General features: G+C 43.1%; 1 protein-coding gene across 1 annotated transcript in view; it reads left to right on the top strand.

Moving 5' to 3' along the window:
* The first annotated feature begins 4861 nt into the window (after positions 1-4861).
* The window catches only part of STC1 (stanniocalcin 1), a 40233-nt gene continuing 26537 nt past the window's right edge, over positions 4862-18557 (top strand). Inside the window, exons 1-3 of the mRNA XM_069214134.1 lie at positions 4862-5112; positions 9667-9809; positions 16986-17197. Coding sequence (XP_069070235.1) covers positions 4989-5112; positions 9667-9809; positions 16986-17197 — 479 coding nt within the window. The 5' untranslated portion in view covers positions 4862-4988. The remainder of the gene's footprint in view (positions 5113-9666; positions 9810-16985; positions 17198-18557) is intronic.

Here is an 18557-nt window from a genome sequence, read left to right as displayed (position 1 = left end):
AGCCTACTGCTCTGCCAAGCTACCAAGGAGGTAAGCAGGGGTTAGCTGAGGGTGATTCTCTTTTACCCTGACTAGAGTGAGGGTCCTTGCTTGAACAGGGGTTAACCTGACTGTCAACCAAAGACCCCATTTCTAACACAGTTGTATACTGTTTAACCGACGTGTATGATGCTGTAGGTCTTTTGAAAAATGAGAGCTCCATACTATTCCACTGTCACCTTGAGGATTTTGGAGGCACTGCACAAGAAAAATTTACGGGAGCCTGTATGGAACAACATTGAATTTTATTACACATTTTTTGCTAATTCAAGCCCTGTGTTCCCCGACAATAATAATTATATGTTAATACGCAAGATAAAAAAATACACAATAGTGAGATAGGTAAAAGGTGGGCTTGGTATGTGGGGTCCTGGGCAATTAACCACTTTACCTATGCCTCAAAACATCTCTGTACTTTTCTAGGGTACTCATTGACTGGAATGAAATCAGTTTGTTTCCATTGTATTTGGTTGTTCTTCATATTGTTCACTGATGAATCATATCAGCAAGTGGCCTGCCGAGGTTAGAATACACTACACTATTGTTTAGTGATGGATTACAGTGTATGGCGACAAACTACACCCTGTTGTGTATCTGCTCTTCCTACTATAATTAAATCCACATCTAGTGACTGATGTCTTGGGAGCTACTGAATACTGCTTTGATTTTGTACCAGTAATATAATTTCTCTGATTCCGATTCTGGGTCCAAGCCTGAATATTTAATGAGATGTGTCAGTACTTCTAGATAGGCTGCCTATGTCAAAACATGTTCTTACCTCCCCTACCCTGTCAAATTGGGGATGGCCTACAAAGAACCATCTACACCGCAACATATTCTGGTGGACAAGACAGAATTTAATATTTCTGTGACAATGCCATAAACTGCAGTATGCCACTACCGGAACAGATCAAACTATTTCCCGTCACCCATGTCCAGTGTGGAATATATGTGGGGGTTCCCTTGCAGTTGTCCTGCAGATGTTCAAGAGAGACATCCTAAACTTTGACCCAAGAGTTTTCCCACATCTCTGTTTGGGTACAAAAGGGCGTGCGGCAAGGCTGTGTTTTGGCAGCTCTACTTTTTAGCCTCTTTCTGAATGACGTAGTCCATCACCTCCTAGAAGAACAGTTTGATGTTCCTGTTATAGCTGGTAGGAGGGTCCCAAAATTATTAGTTGCAGATGACGTGGTGCTCATGGCATGCACAGAAAATGCAGCCCTTAGGCTACCCTGTCATTTTGTCAAATACTGCAAGGGAAAATCATTGATTATTAACTATAGTATGACCATGAGTATGACCTTCTGGCCATCTCCTAACCTCAGGCGAAAACTAGTAATTAATGACGTACGAATTGATGCCATTAAGAAATTTGATTATCTGGGTGTGCGGTTTTCCGATTGTCTAAATTGGGACATTCATGTGAGGAAGGCAGGTATTGTCTTAAAGTTTGCAGCGAAAGCAATACTGAAGTTTAAGTATAAGGTTGGAGCCAGAAGCATTAGTAGCACCCTGAAAATATATGCTCAAAAGGCAGTGGCTGCAGCACTCTATGGAGAAACGCTTTGGGGATATGCAAACACTAGTGTGCTGCAAGTAGGCTAGAATAATGTATTGAGAATTTTACTGGGGTTAGAGCCAGGAACCCCCCGAAGGACCTCTTTGCAGAGCTTAGCCTGGTGCCAATAGCAGAACTAGCAGTCCTAAGGCCACTGTTGTACTGGGTAAGGTTAGTGCGCAATCCCAAAGCAGCAGTGCATTTGGAAACCCTCAAAGAGGTCTCCGCGAGTGGTGGATGTGAGGGGCGATCATGAGGGGCTTACATTAAAATTGGTTTTAGAAAACCTACACCTAGAGGCTCTGTGGGCGGAACCCGGAAGAGTCAGACAGGACACTGTGGGCCAAGTACAGAATCAGTATCAAGAATTCAATAAGATAAGGGTCTGCCAGGAACTTAGGCCTGAATCTTTTGTAAGCTATTACTTTAACAACGCCTCTGACCCTGCCCTTATAGGCTATTTGGATCTGTAGCATCCCAAACTGAAGTGCACTCTGTATCTAAAATATAGGTTGGGGGTGCTGCCACTAAGAGGCTATTTGGTCCGTACCTGCACGCTAGTGGCTGGCCTGGAGTACTGCGACTGTAGGTTTGGGGAGGTAAACAATGTTGCCTACTTTACGCTGTTTTGTAGGAAATTTGATGCAGCTTGGTATCGGTCGTTGCACCCCATATTCAAATCTAGTGGGGCACACTGTACCAAAACTGAACTAGCACTTTGTGTAAGGCTGTGTAGCATCAGTGCATATTATCTGGTTGCCTCATATATCTGGTCTGCATGGCCCTCTTTGCGGGAGTTACCAGCTAAGCTGGGGTTTATTGAATTATAAGATCCTGTAGGGCCCAGCCCTGATGTTTACATGAGATGGAACTATCTATTCCCTTCCGTATGGTTGGGGCGGGTGCCATATCCAATGCCTTGTTGTGGCAAAACCATTATATGCCTAAACACTCCCTCTTTGTGTTCCCTGTCACACCTACTTCTTAGTGAGGGTCAGCCCAGTAGTAGTAGATGTTTTTCTAATGCCTTATTACTTTCAATTGGTTGTATGCAAAAGCACCTTCTCTGAGTCCCCCCTCAGAAAGTTTTTGGTTTAGATGGGTGGTCGTTCTTTTATAGTCATAGATGGTGGTATTTTATTTGCGCCCATATGTACAAGGTGGTTCTATGACCAGCTTTGCTGCTGTTTGTCTTTTTATTAATTATTTGCTGTTTTATATGTAAATTAAGCTTTCTTATTGTTTTATGTATAATGTTTTTATACTATTGCAAGGCATGTAGCTGAAACAATTAATAATAAATTGAGCACATCTCTGTTTTGCCATAAACTGAGCACTGGTGTTCGGTTTGGGTATTATTACATGTCACAAATTTGTGTTTATTAACCTGGGAGTTGCAGTCCTGTTTTCCAGTTATAGGTTTGGGGGTCAAGCCTCAGCTTTGTTAGTATAGGTGACTCTCAAAAACGGGAATTCCTGAAGATCATTACGTGGAGCAAGTCCACATCTATTTAAGTATTAATTTATTGCATTCTTCTATATTTACATAGAAGCAGGCAGAACGAGTGTCGTGACACAAAACGATCCTTTTTTCCCGGAAAATGTAATGGGGAGCATTTCTCACAGCTATCCTCCATGGGCTTTTGACTGAACCCCTTGTCCTGTAGGGACTTGTGTTACGCCCCTGGCCCGAAAAATTGTTCTGCATGATTCTCTGGTGCTACTTACTTACCGGAAGTAGCTACTGGGCTGTATAAATGCAAATAGTTGGAGGATGAGGGAAGCGCACGCACACACCTGTTGCATGATTTTGAAGGCAGCACTTTGAGTAGGCGGTGGTTCATATCGATGTGTTCACCGTGGAACTCTGGCTCTTTAAATCTTCTCTTTCTGCGCGTGTTCGGGTGCACGTCCAGCCATGCTGCATGCATCTCTCAGCGTTTAGTTCAGAATGGAAGTGGCAACATGGAGGGAAAAAAAAAATACTCATGCGCGCTCTTGGCTCGTGCCTAAACGTGCACATACAATAGGCGCATTCCCCCAAACTCTGACCCGGATAGTCAAAACGCGTATTAAATAAGAAAGAAGATGTTATAATGTCATGTGTGCGTTGTTCGCATTCTTATAGTTTGACGTTTCCGGTTTTAATGCCATGCTTCAAAAACCAGAATACAAAGGGGTTTGAACCCAAAAGCGCTGGGAGACTGAGCGTCTCGCTCAAGGCGGCGCGCACAACTGAGATCTTGTTTCGGGCGCTTTCTCTGCTAGCACCAAATGCATACTTCATGCTGTCATAGCTATCAAATAGCCTAATGCCAGGTGTCACATTTGCAGTCACACTTGATACGGTTAAGTGTGTCAGCAGTTCTGGCTTTAACACCAAATGGGAACTTTGCATCCTGGGATGTTTAGACTATTAACATATTTGATTGAAAACTGTATGTCCCAGAATGCAATGTTATGTTGGCAAAAAGGTACCAGGACGTCAAATATGACATGGGAGCTAAGTTTAAGGTTTTGTATTGTATGTGGTACAATCTAATACCTCCTTCTTCTGTCCCGATATGCAAAAATTATCTGATTGTCAGTCATCTCTCTGCATCATATTGCTCGTCATCTCACAAAACGAGCAATCAGCTTAAATAAAAACCATAGAAACTTCCAGCTCCAACGTTATAAATAACACATCAGCACCGTCATTCAGACGATTTAACTTGTATATTGTGCAATACACATATCTCCAACCCTTATGCTTCAGGTCGGCAGGGGGCTTAAGTCCTACATGCACAGACAGCATTCTGTTCTACAAAATCCACCCAAACGCTGTGTCAACTAGATAGCTGAAATGCACGCATGTCCTACACCCCCGTCGGTTGCTGTAATTAAACTGTTCTCTTGGGACATTAATGTTTGTCCTATTATTGGTGACGAGGAATGATCGCCGGTTCATCACACCTTGCTGGTGAAGTGCAGTTAATCCGCCAGACCCACTTTGATTCATATATCTTTTAGAGGCAGGCGATTACCCTTTGCATGAGAGGAAACTGTGTCCCACTTCTTGTCATTTCCAGCAGCTCGATTAACCCCAGGAAGTCTCTGCACCGGCTCAGTGGAGAGTGAAGTTTTAGCAGGTACAGTTTTTTTCTTAATGTGCTGGAAACTATTCTTCCAGCGCATGAATGGGGCTGGGACCTGATTGGCTGTTTAACTAGGCTTCTGATTGGGTGTGATAAGTGCTGGGTACATAAGGGCGGACTGGAAAGGAGCTCGGTCTTCAATCCCCGGTCAGCTATTAAGAAGAACTATTAGAGGGAAATCTGACCAGCTTCCCAGAAGGGACCAGGAACCCCCAGGCAACATTTAGAACCACCCTCAGGGACTCTGCCAGAGAATGCTCCACAAGCGTGCCCTGCTTCTGCTGCTGCTGGTGGTGTGTGCCTGTGCGGCCCAGGACATCGAGCAGGATGTGTCCGTGAGCGGCCGTAGGGCGAGGGGAGGAGCAGCCCAAAGCTCAGGTAAATGGAGAGGGAAGCAATAGCGCTCAATTCAGGGGAGCAGTATCACACAGTTCAACTGAGAGAACAAAGGCATAGAGTTCAGGCAGGCGGCGGGGGAAGCAGCAGTCCCATCCAACGTAAGGGTTGGATGGTGTTGCAGCTGCAACTAGAGGTGGCCGGGCCAGGAAATTAACAGGGAGAACCGTAACAGGAGCTGAGCCATAAACATGTTTCTGCATTTCACTTCACCGAAAGCCATTAAAATAATGACAGTGACGTCACAGATTTAAACATGCATTTTTAAAATGCAGTGGCGTTTCCCTTTAGAACTTTAGTTTACATTACTGCATCAAATGGCATTTATTCTAAATGGGAGTTTGCAAACTGGACATTGGAAGCATTCATGGCCCCTACCCATCTCACTAACGGGTGACGATGCCGTTGATGAGTCTAAAGGCAAGCCAGTGTCGTGATCTACATAGTTGTCATACAGGGTTTATTAAAAACTAATACAAAAAGGTTTTCTGCAGCGTACACTCCGAACGGATGTATTACAAAGTAATCTCCCCTGTGACGATGGAATAGGAGACACGGTGAAATAAATTGTCTCAGATCACGCATTTTAGTCAAGGAAGGGAAGGGTCGATCCCGAGATTTCTGGCTATGCAGTTTAGTCACAAGAAGGGTAGATCTTTCTCTCCTGCTTCATTTCAAAGTTCAATGCAGTTTATTTTTAACATTTCTCGAGGAGCTACACCAAGACACTGTTGTAATAAGCATACATATTTGCTATATTAAGTTGAAGTGAGACGACTTTGTGGAAGAATTATTGGTACGAGAGGAGGGCGACAGAAACTACTCGAAGGCTCGGCTTGTTTTAGGCTCACAGTTCCAAGAGGTCCTCGAGCGGACCCAGCGTTAGGCACCTGGCTCGAGCCTTCATTTTCTCGCCCACCTCTAGCCGCACTTCCCTCGTGTGAGGGACACCGAATAGCGCCGCACAACTCGGGGAGGAGGAGCACAGCTGCACACAGCTCGGGTAAGGTGCAACAATACACAGCTTGGGTGAGGGCCAGGGGATCACTAAGGCACAGCTCGGGAGAGTGGAATAGCAGCACACAGCTCAGATAATGAGTCGGGGGCAGCAGCAGCGCTCAGGTGAGGGGCCAAAGATTGGCAGCGCACAGCTCCGGGGGAGAGGAAGAGTAGGTTTAGTCAGAGACGCCGCCCTGTGAGAGGATCCGAAGCGTACAGCTCGGGTTCAGAGGGGAGCAGCAGCATGCAGTAGTAAGTGCGGGGAAAGCAGGGACACCTCTGAGGTGAGAAAGGGCACAGTAACGAACTGCTCCAGGTAGGGGCGTGGGCGGCACCAACGCGCAGCTCCGGTAAAGGGGTGCGACGTGCAACAGAACATAGCTTGAGGTGTTCATGGGGTTCAGTGCGGCTTGGCAGCAGCCGAAGTTCGAGGAGACCTGAACCCTCTTCCAGAAAGAAGTACGCGGGAGCCGAGCACCAGTGAAACACGTGGTAGAGATCGGTGGTGGGCAGGGGCGTAACAAAAGCCCCAGTGGTTGGAGGGGTTTGGGGGGGGGGGGGTAAACTCCAAGGGGGCCCTCAGCATAGCACCTGGCCTGAGTGAGTCTGGAGGGGCCTTCATAATCTGTGCGGGGGAGGGGGGTCTGTGTCGGGGTGGCTTCCAGTTTCTTTATGCCACTGGTGGTGGAGCGACGTTTTCAATGGTTCGGCGTTATATGGTTCACATTAAGTGGTGACCATCAGTCATTGCAGGGACGAGTGGTGTGGGGAGAGGCGCAGCTAAGTGAATAATTCGGAAAGAGGGCTTAGTTAGCTTAACCCTTAGATGGCGAGGTGCGGAAAATGCAGAAGAGCAACTCGCGGCTCGCCTGGGCGGGGTTGTGTGGGTGGGGGAGGAGGGGGAGGCCTGTAATTTTTCGCTGAGGAGTGATGTGGAGATAGACGGGGGCACAATGCTATCGATGTATCTCCAAAAGGGCATGGGGAGAGGCATTGATAAAAGTGGTGGGGATTCGAGGGCTATTGCAGGACCGGATAATTGTAATTTGACAGAGGAAGCACGGGTTTATTAGGTGCCAGCAGAGGGATCAGCACGCAGCTCAAGTAAAGACTTGGAGATTGGCCCTTTTCCTCCCGAAGGTATTATTGAGAGCTAACCTGATCAATGTCAAGTGGGCGGGGTAACCAGCGTGGCCGTCATAGAAATCCCTACGCCTGTTGCCAAGTTCATCTGCTCAGGCATCGCCAGAGCTGCCTACCAGAGGCCGTAAGAGTTAGTTTGTGAAACACCGGTAGCACAGTGGCGCTGTCCAGCACAGGAAGTACCCGGGTCACGTGCGGCAGAAGGATATAGTGAAAGCATGTGTGTTGGCCGCACCCGCTAACACTTGAGGGCTCTAATGTTGCTCATTACTGCATAATGTTTCGGTGGCTTTAAAATAACTCTCTTGGTTATGCAGAGAGCGGTACCTGGCATCAAATGGGTGATGTGTGTAGGGTGCGAGACGTGAATAGACACCCCCCCCCCCCCCGCCCCAACTGTGTAGTGTCTCCAGGGACAGGGAACACGTTCTGGTTCTGCTTTAATGGCCGATTCGCTGGCGTCGTCTACAATTCGGGTACTCTTGGCGCTTAAACAGTGTGCATACGTAAACAGGTGAGCCCCCCCCCCCCAGTCTCTGTTTAATCATCCCGATGGTATTAACACACTGACCAGCAAGTGGAAGTCTCGAGCGTGTGGCATTGTGGTGGCGAAGGCAAGGGTGTCCGCGCCCCTACCAGAGGGAGGGCCAGTATAAATTATGACATCGCTTTCTTTCAGTCAAGACCACGTTATGCACAGCTCTGACGGGCCACCTCTGTGTTCTGTACAGCCACATTTACATATTGCCTTAGAAAAGAAAATAACTTCGTGAATAGACTGGTGGTCTTTTCTCGTAAGGGTTGGCTTTCCATGCACTAAACAACTGTACAAGGTTCTCTTAAGTCTAATTGTGTATGGTATCTTGGGCAGAAGAGATGGTAGATCGTGAATCCTTCTCATTGTACTATATAACTGTGCATGGTGCAGAACATACCAACTTTAAAGTTCGTTTTGATGGAAATTACCTGAGGCGATTGTCACTGTCACTTAAACAAAATGCAAAAATTTCACTTGGAGAAATGGAAGAAGCTCATGAAGGGAGTGACAAAGTGAACATTGATTGTCAATGAACTCCCTTGGCATTTGAATGATTGGCCCACTCTCCACTGGATAACAAATTGTCTTTCAGCTTTTATTTGCTTAGGTATGTAATCTTTATTCATTACGCGGGGCTTGTTCTTCTCAAGTTATCAAAACATTGCCAATTTATATTTAAAATGGTAACTATCCGAAATAGTATGCTGGCCATATGGTACGGGTTTAGGACTAAATTCCTTAATCGTGCATGTCAAACACTTTTTAGCCAGTAAAACAAACTGCAACACATTTTCCATTGTAAACACCCCTTCGACAAAATGTGGGGACAGCTACCGAGTCTGCTGTTTGTCCTCTCAGCCCCTGGCACCATTGCTGACCTTACAGTCTGTAGGGAGTTCATTGTGGATTTGTGTATGTTTATCTGAGGCAGGAAGGAATCTATCCATGCGCTACTTCCCGGGGAACCAAATGTACTGAATATTTTCTGATAAAGTAGGATAATTGGCAGTAGGGTTCTAGTGATTGTTAATCTGACTGGAAAATTGACTCGTAAAATCAGTTATTCACTCTCTTGGCCCCTTTTAATGACCTAGCTAAACTATGAATCGTCAACTGAAGTCTTAACTTTGTGCACTGTAAAATGAAGGAACAGCGGCAGTCCTAAAGGAATCCCGCCTGGGTTATACTGCGGGAGTATGTTTCCATCTCATGAGCATGGTAACTGGGTTCTCGGATTTAGGTTGACGAAGATAGGGGTCGTTTCTCGGGCGTATACTCTTTTGCTGCCTTAAGTAAGAATTAATTACACCAAGGGAGTGCATTCAACTCCCGGGCACCTCTCGGTGCAAGTGTGGTGTTGCAACCTACCCCTGTTGTAAGGTCAGTATTTTTTTGAGACAGATGAAGGGAACTAATAGTTAACTTGGGTGGACTGCAGTTACAGTCTCAGAAATGGCTTCCCATCTTCATGCTTAGGGACAGAAGGTAGTTCCTGTCTTGTATCCCTTGTTTTTGGGGAGAACTGTGAGCACTGAAACAGCCACAAATTATGTTGATGCAAGTCAGTGTCATGACATCACCCTTCCCAGCAGTAGAGCACCTGCTGACCACAATTCCTCAGACAGAAATGCCTCTGATACTATTGTTGCAGGTTTTCAGTGAATGGTTCGTGTTTATGGGTGTGAGTTTCCTGAATGGGATGTTAGATATGTGGTATTTTGAATCCGATTTTGTTATGGGTATCGGAGATGGCTTATCATTCTCTCGTCGAAGCACTACTCCCTTGCTTTAATTCCTAGAGTTACTGTACGGTACTTAACGGTGTCCATTTTTCACTCCTTGTGTTCTTTTTGCAGCCGAAGTGGTGCGCTGTCTAAGTAGTGCCCTCCAGGTAGGCTGTGGAGCATTTGCTTGCCTGGAGAATTCGACCTGCGACACTGATGGAATGTATGATATCTGCAAGTCTTTTCTATACAGTGCTGCTAAATTTGACACTCAGGTACGTGGTCAGTCTTTCATATCACAGTTTGACTTGTATATTTGATGCGTTCTTTAATGAGGATCATGTTTGTGAATAGGCCTTGTTTGGGTGCTTAAGCATTTTGAGGGTGGAAGATTGCATACAAAATACCTGGCTTGCATTTTGAAGTCCTGAATTAGTCATTTAAAAGCCTGCTGCAGGGGAAAAAAGAAACATTTGATCACTTTCTGCATAGAATGCATCCATGTGAATGAATTTAAGATGTGATTCAGGCCACTTTTAAAAGTAAAATAGTCCTTCACGTATTGCTATGCATGCATTCCATAGGAGGTGGAATGGTCTATCAAACACCCAACAGCACAAGGTAAGAGACTACTGGGAAGAGTCGCAGCCCACTTTAAATAGATTTTAAGATATTTTAACAAAAGGTCATACAGACAGCTCTGCTTTCAAGCTTAAGCAAAAATATGCTGTACTTGCGTTGGCAGGAAGAAGTTCCCACCCTTACATGTCACATGTCCATTAACCTTCAGCTACTTGATGTGTCCATCTTTATATGTGCAAACTGGCCTGGTTTGTCCTGGCAAATGAAAGTGTCCCTCAAGGCTTGCATCAAAGTCTGAATCTCAAAGTAGTACCTGCTGCCAATTGTCATTTCCTGTTTTAATATTTTCGCTGGAGTTCAGAGTCTACCAATAGGCCTTGTATATGCTTGACCTTTGGTTGTTCGCTACTAGGGCCTCCCATTAACTGGCTCTACATTACTGTATGATACTGCCTCTTCTATACCTACAAAGGAACATACATTCTGAATACAGGCGCAAATGAGCGGGGAAAATGTAGAAAAAACAAGGTATCACTCCCAAAGCAGTAAAGTCTTATATTTCAGACCTATATTTTGCCAGCCACATTTCAACAGGTATTTCCTGACCAAACTTGTACAAGGAACAACTGAGTGTACGAAATTATTGTAGGCTTTTTTTAGTCGGGAGATGGGCACAAACATCGGTAGTAAATGTTTATTGTATCAATGTTACAACATTAATGAACATTCATAAAAGTACACCTAAATCACCGAATGCACTAAATCAGAAATTCGCCATTCAAAACGGTTAAACCAAAACTATGGATATTCCTTAAGTGCAATGACAGGCTTCCGGTATTTAAGGTTACCTATAAAATACATTAAGCCTATTGTGCTAGATATCCAACGGATTGCCTCAGTCTTAAAAAGTAATCCATATATTAGTCGAGGGTCATCACATCTCTTAAGAGGGGTGTATGTTGCTCAAATTGACTGTACCTCCTGCCCCTTGCAAGCTCTAACCTAAAAAAAAAGGAAAGAAAAGCAGAAGCTATATTTCCCACACTGTCCATCTGCGACACGGACTCTAAATATACTGTTCCGGGTTTAGGCCATTTCAGTCATTGGAAATGACTTGTCTTTATAGATTATTTTTTTCTTTGATCCACAGTTGGTAGCTTTGGCAACTAGATTATAAATGTATCTTCCAATTTCTGAAATATCCTAAATCGGAATCAATGAGTTGTAACCTTAAATAATTTACTTTATTTCTGCACCTGGGTTTAACATTGCAGGGCTAGTGTGTTACATGAATTAAAATTGCAGGCTTGAGATTTGTTTTCCTCTAAAGTTTTTATTAAGATATTTATAGTCCAATATCCTAAAATTTCTTATCAACCCAATTTCCAAAAGGAGATTCCTAAAGGACACCGTAGGCAGTTTGATTACCTCTTTAAGAAAGCTTCCCAGTACTTCCTCCAGCCAGGAGGTGCATCAATACCCTATAAAATACAATTTCTTAGAAGTATTGTTCCAAATGCAGCTTTTAATATAGTGTGAAGTGGAATAGCAGTAGGGCTATACTATTTGAAATATATTTTCCTCAGTGCAAAATCTAATGCAGATGCTTTTAACCGAAGTCAGTTATAACTCCCCTTATTGTCCCGCTTTGCTCCTAAGTAATTGTCATTGACTTACTGTATCAGTGATGTGGCAGTGCTAACATTTTTACACCGCTGATAGACCTCCATTTTTGTTGTGTTAATGTTTACCATGGGACCATGACTTTAAGCATTCTCCAAAGCATCCAACATTCTTTGCAGACATTTGGTATTCTGTCAAGAATTACATCTTGGTCTGCATACCAAAACAGACATTCTAAGCGTTGGATTTCGGGGTCTGCGTGGGGGTTTCTACTAACAAACAATCCCATAAATGGACTTTATAGTAAATTAACTGTTCCCACGTGCATCTCCACTTCAGTCCTTGGGTGGTCATTTTAAGACTGTCTACTCAAATTCTAGACTTATATTCGACTACATTTACTCAAATCAAACATTTGAATTGCCCCTAAAAGTGGATTCGAAATTCCCCAAGCCGAGAGCATTTAGCAAAGAATGGATGTATTAACCATTTCAAATATGGCAGAGTAGTTTGGGAAACGTAAGTCTAGTTCACTGATGCCCAACCACCTAGGCTATTAGCTACGATCATTCCTGGTGAAAATCGGATTGGCAAAAAACAAATGTAGCTTCTTGAACCCAGGATTGCTATTCTTAGAACAGCGGTTTTGTGTGTAATTTTGTTAAAATGAATAAGTAACTTGGTACCGATTTTCTCAAACTGAAACCCAGTCTAGTAGGGTTATGTGAGTGGTTTTCATACAACAACTAATTTTAGAAAATTCTAAGAACTGACCGGGGTACGCTCGGAAACGATATAGCACCATAAACATAACACTGCTGACCTTTAAGAGTGGATAATCCAGTGCACAAGGAGCTGAGGGAATGTGTTAATGTGGGGGTACTCCTTTCCTCCATTGTCCAAATATGTGAAGTTATTCAAGATCCTTTTCCACCTTAGCTGCACAGCTTACAACAATCATTTTCTTTAAGGTTTGCATGAGCAGTTGGATAGGATCATTATTTGCAGATGTTAGTAAATATCCAGTGCACTGTACCTTTATGGATGCTCTCCACATTTGCAAAGGGTATTTCCATTTTTGTGCCACTTAGTGGCTTTTCCGCTGTAAACTCCAGCTGTGTCTGAGCATCCACACCTGGTGTCCATTTAAATATGGATCTGTTCTTTCTGAGTGCAGGATATCATTTCTGCCAGTTGAGTGCAATGTTTCTGATTCCATGCTATGACCGAGTTGCCAGTAATTTTTATGTATCATTTACAGTGCGCCAATGGCTGTCTAGAAATGTTTCCTAATATTAGCAAGGAAGCTACATAAGACCAGAATTCTCCAGTGATACCAGTAACCAGTATATACCCATGAGAATGTATGTGCTGGTTTATGTTTTGGTGGATGGGATACTCCGTCACAAATGTGACGGATGTCCCGTCCACCATGTTACGCATGCCATGGGATATCATGCATTTGTAATGTAGCTTATGATTTGTGTAAAATCAATTTGCTACTGGCCTACAAGTAGTAGCCCAATGAAGTTCATTGCCGCTTTTTTTGACTGTCAATTGGTGTTTGAGGGATAACTTCTAGGTGTGTTTGTTATAATTGAAAACAAAAATCTGATATGTACTTCTTTGAGAGTCACGTTTTCTTGAAGTCTGTGACTCTGAATGGTCAATCTTGTAAAATAACTAACTTGATCCTAATTTGATCTATTTGAGGTGGGCCATTTTCTGTTTAAGTCGACAGGTTATATTTCAACTGGGGTTTGTACAGTAATCTAATTGTGTGTCATTTAGGGGGGTATTCAAGTGGTCTGGTTTATATGATTGCTAGCTCATTTAGCATTTTGATAGTTAAGGGCCCATTCACATATATCAACTCTAAGAAACACATTCAATTTTGCCTGACTGACTAGCATTTTATCCAAGGTATCTTTTGGTAGTCTATGGATAGAATGCCAGTGGTTGGTGACTCTCCTACAACTACCCCCTAGGCATTACTTTCTAAATGTGTGCTGTTACATTATATTGCATCATAAAAAAATGAGTGAAAGATGGTGAAGGCCTTTGTAGTGCTGGATTCTGTTTGGTTAGTGCATCTAAAAGAAAAATCCTTCTTGGAGGAAGTTGTAATAGCAGCAGTTCCTTGGACCTTTCTAGTAAAATGTGATTGGCTGTGGTTGACATTGCATTTGGATGGCATGTCTACTGGGGTTATAAAGGCCTCACTGGGTAGAAGTCTATAGCATTCAACACTTCTGTGATAAAGATGGGGAATCTGGGAGGCATATACCTTTGGTCGGTTCCTAATTGGAAAGGAGCTGTCCAGCCTGAGAAGTTAGGAGAAGAGGAACCTTTTGCATGGGGCCGGAATAACTTTAAAAACTATGGAAAAGGCCACTCAGATAGAATGGTGTGTGTTTTTATTTTTTTATTTTTTTATTTATTTTTATTTTTATTTTTTTGGTCTTATTTCTTCAGTGTATGACCGTGCCTCTTTATGTTGGGCAACGGCTGCAGAATAAGAAGGGATTAGAACCTTGGGGTACATGGAGCACATGGGCCATTTTTAGAACTTTTCATCCCATGGTGGGATATTCAAAGGAATGTATCCATGAGTTAGATTGTGAAACTTGCACAGTGCCAAGCAATCCTTACCTTATTTGTGAAAAGTCATGTTGACTTTGCTGCCAATCCTTGTGCATCTCTGTGTACACAAGTAAGTTTTAGCCATTGCTTAACAGAACCTTTGAATGGAGTAAGCTGTTGTACTGTCTTAATTTAAGTGTTAACCTTGACATAGTCTTCAGAGCCGGCTGACATGCAGGTCAAGGTGATGCTATGATTTGTTTCTTACCACGTCCCACAGAGCCCAATTCGACTGGCCTGGTCTTTACAAATGAAGCTGTTACCATAAATGTGTGTTTTCTCATTGATCCCACTCTGAACTATGTAGTTAACCATCCTTCTGACTTAAGTATATGAACATAATATGTTCCATCAATAAAGCAACCCTTCGGCCATGCCTTTAAATTTTATTTCTTTATTTTCTGTCACTGTTTGAGCTTTGAGTTTTGTGGGGGAAGCGTAGTCCCTACTTTCTACAGCTTTTGCTATCTGTAAAACATTTTTTTAAATGTTAACTTCCATCATAGCCTGCTCCTGTCATCTCTCTGGAAAATCTCTTGTTTTCACCCATTCTCTATATCTCTCTCCTCTAATTGCTTTCTTTCTACCTTACCTCTTCTCTCTTGCCTCCTCCCTTCCCCCGTCTGCTGCAATTCACCTCAAGGTGCTGGGGAAAGTGACAGAGGGACCACTAGCAGCCTGGTTTTGAAAACTCATCGCCAGAGGCTCCAACCCACCTGGGAAATGCCCAGTGGAATAAAGGGCCTGTATGACCTTGACCATAGGGCCTAATTAGGAAAGGCCTGGTAAATAAGATTTTCCCCATACCTTGAGTTACCATTCTTGGGACTATCAGAAACTCCAGGCGTGGGGAAAGTCCAGCCAGTTTTGAGATGCACTCTGAGGGCTCACTAAGAAGTACAGTATGATCATCCCATTACCGTGCACCCCACCCCACTGTCAAGTTCTCATTTTTGGCTAAAGTTTAATCGGGCGATTTCAGTCACTGCAAACCACTTGGTGAAATATAGGAGATGTATGGGATTAAGGGGCCACTAGCAATGAGGGCCATAGTGTCTGAATGCTCTAGGACAGCAGAGTGAGATTTTTATTTGTTTAACGTAAAGTAGAAACCGATCAGTTGTCTTTGTCCAGTTTTTAGCTTCCCCCACCCCCAATATATTTTCCCCTTGGAACCGTTCTCGGTGTATATGAAACCCAAGAATGGGTTTTGAACTGGTTATTCTTGAGTAAATGAAAGTGGTGATTTTTCTTTTGATTGTAATGTTTCTGTTGGTAATACATGCTTTTATTAAATAAGGCTTCTGAAGTCCGACGTTCATACTGCACTGCTAAAATGTCGTACTCCTCTGAATGAGCACGTTAAGAGATTGAGTATTCTTTCAATTACTGGGAATTTGACAGTCCTATGAAGCCTGGTGAGTCAGTAAAACCACTGACTAATTCCTGATAAAATGAAACCGGTTTTGACCTAACGGCCAGTGGTGCTGTCTTTGTAAGTGAGGAACCAGGTTGAGTCCACGTACCTGCTCAATATCTTGATTCTGGGCAGATAACTTAATCTCTATATAGCATGCTGCTGTGCTCTTGGGCCATGTTTGTGCTATATTCAAAGGCCACAATGCAAATAAATGGAGATTCCCCCCTCATGCTTTAACACTAATTAGTCATGGCCAAGGAGGAGTTATGAACCCTCCTTTGGTTGTCCCTCGCCTCCTGTAGGGCTTCATTCAAAATAGATGACATTAATGCTCAGTGTAGAATCTCTCTTCAGTAACTATTAGGCTTTGTTGTAGAGCTGCATCATGACCCATAACTATTTGTGGAACAGGTGAGTGTCTGTTTGCAGCAATGTGGGAGACTGAATTCAATACCTGCCACCTCTATTAGATTCCACCACAGGGCCCTTTGTTACGCCACTGATACAGGGGGAATCAGACCCAAAGGTCCAATTTCCCTTAGCAATTCCTCATTGTTAGTGGACCCTCAGGGTTTAACTTGTAATCAGCTGGCTTTTCCTCACACCAAGAGCTAACAGTATCCCTGGCATTGGTAACCTTGGTGGGTGGGAAACTTCTGGCCCAATTATTAGGCAATTCATTAAGAGGGCCATGGTGTTGTTCGTCCACAGACTCTAGGAATATGAGTTTGCACTAGCGCCACCTGCTACTTTCATCAGCCTAGATGATAAATTGACCCACATGGTCACGATGATATGGGGGTCCATTAAGACTCTTAACATTCTCCAGATAGGACTGTCCCTCTAGACACAAGTCTGAAAACGTGCCTTGCATTCAACCTGATGTCTGAACAGGGATCATTTTCTATTTCAGAATTTGTCTTCCCCTTAAACAGAGTTGTCTCTGTCTGATAGGTGCACCATTTTGCCTAGAAGACTAATTCTGCACCACAGTGTGGCATGTTCGCATAAATATGTGGTGTGTTTATGTGGGGCTGCGAGGTGTGTATGTGTGTGTTTGCATTTTTTCTTGCTATCTTTTCAGTGCTTCTTTGTTAGCAGTATAAGTTAGCTCTAGAGGTTGCTTTAAATGTATTTACATTTGTTGGTTAACATGATTTGACGGTATGTGTTACTTTTCCAGGGAAAGGCGTTTGTTAAAGAAAGCTTGAAGTGCATTGCCAATGGAGTTACGTCCAAAGTTTTCCTAGCAATTCGAAGATGCTCCACTTTCCAAAGAGTTATTTCCGAAGTCCAAGAAGAATGTTACAGCAAGCTGGATATATGCAGCATGGCCAAACGTAACCCGGAAGCAATAACCGAAGTGGTGCAGCTGCCTCATCACTTCTCAAACAGGTAACCCATACTTTCATGAGGTCCATAGGAGACTATCCTGGCAGAGAAGCGCCCATCAAGAACGGGCAGCCTGAGGGTAGCAGTTTATTATAAAGCCTCATTGAGCAAGTGCTAAGCACCTATGTTTGTGTGTTTATTTTTATTTATTTTTTGTTGTATTTTTTATTTTTTTTTGCCAGAGAGGGGATGGGGAGACAGATTAATACCCATAGTAATGCCGAGCATTGCAACTCAAACCTTGATGCCTAATCAGCAGACGGGCATAGACATCTCCATATCAAATTTCACTTGGAGCAGATGCAGTGCCCCACAGCTTAGTCATTTAAACCCTGTAATTCCCACACCTCTTAGTGCCCGAATATATTGCTCATATCTAAGTGAGAAACCCATTTACCACTGACATGTCAATTTTCTCCCTCAAGTCCTGTACCAACGGGGTAACTATTCATGTTCTATTTACAGTTCACCTGTATATTCCATAGCCATACATTACAAGAATGTATATAGCTCTACCTCTGTATTCAACCCGTTAGGTGTCTTGCTATCCAACCTTATATATATATATATCTTGCTCTCCAGATGTCTTAGTTTATTTTCCCTGTTTCCATCCCTAGGCTGTACTGGGACTTTATCGATTGCAGAGTATTTCACACACTCTGTGTCCCCACCCCCCACCCCCCAACATGCTTCGGGGATATGCTATGCCTGGGAACTGGATAGGACCAATCTTTTATCGTGATTTCCCACATATGCTGTAGCACCCTCTTGTGGACCTGTACTCCCTTTTTTTTTTTTTTTTTTTTTTTACAACTCTTTAATGTCTCATTTTACTCTAGTCAATGTACTTTATGTGTGTAAACCACTCTGCTTCCCAATTAATTTGTGATATAAATTTGCTAAATCAGCGTAGTTATCACACTCCAGCCCTGTTTTCCGGGGCTAATGATCACCTCAGGGTTTTACAATTATGCACAAAGATGGAGAAAATCAGTCTGGCGGTGGTATTGTTGTAAAATGCAGTGGTCATATTAGAAATGAATTCTAAATACCACCATATCTCTCCTTTAAAAATACAACATTAACAGGAAAGGCTCAAGTACTTGTCTATATTATGTAGCTGTATACAGACCCTTTTTTTTTTTTTTCAAATTTAATTCAACATGGAGCCAAATTAACACTCTCATACCACAAATACCTACTGCTGATTCCACATTTGTTGAAATGATGAATACAATCTGTTCCTAGCTAAGAATAACCTAGTTACATAACTGAAAGTTACTACAAATTATAGTAGACACTCATTTTAAATTGATCAGAGTTTAAAATTTCCTTCTCAACACTGTAAATAAAAACATCCTCA

This window comes from Pleurodeles waltl, chromosome 11 (genome assembly GCF_031143425.1).
Source record: "Pleurodeles waltl isolate 20211129_DDA chromosome 11, aPleWal1.hap1.20221129, whole genome shotgun sequence".
Classification (NCBI taxonomy): Eukaryota; Metazoa; Chordata; class Amphibia; order Caudata; family Salamandridae; genus Pleurodeles; species Pleurodeles waltl.
The sequence above is the reverse complement of the archived record's forward strand: the minus strand, read 5'-3'. Positions and strand labels throughout refer to the sequence as shown.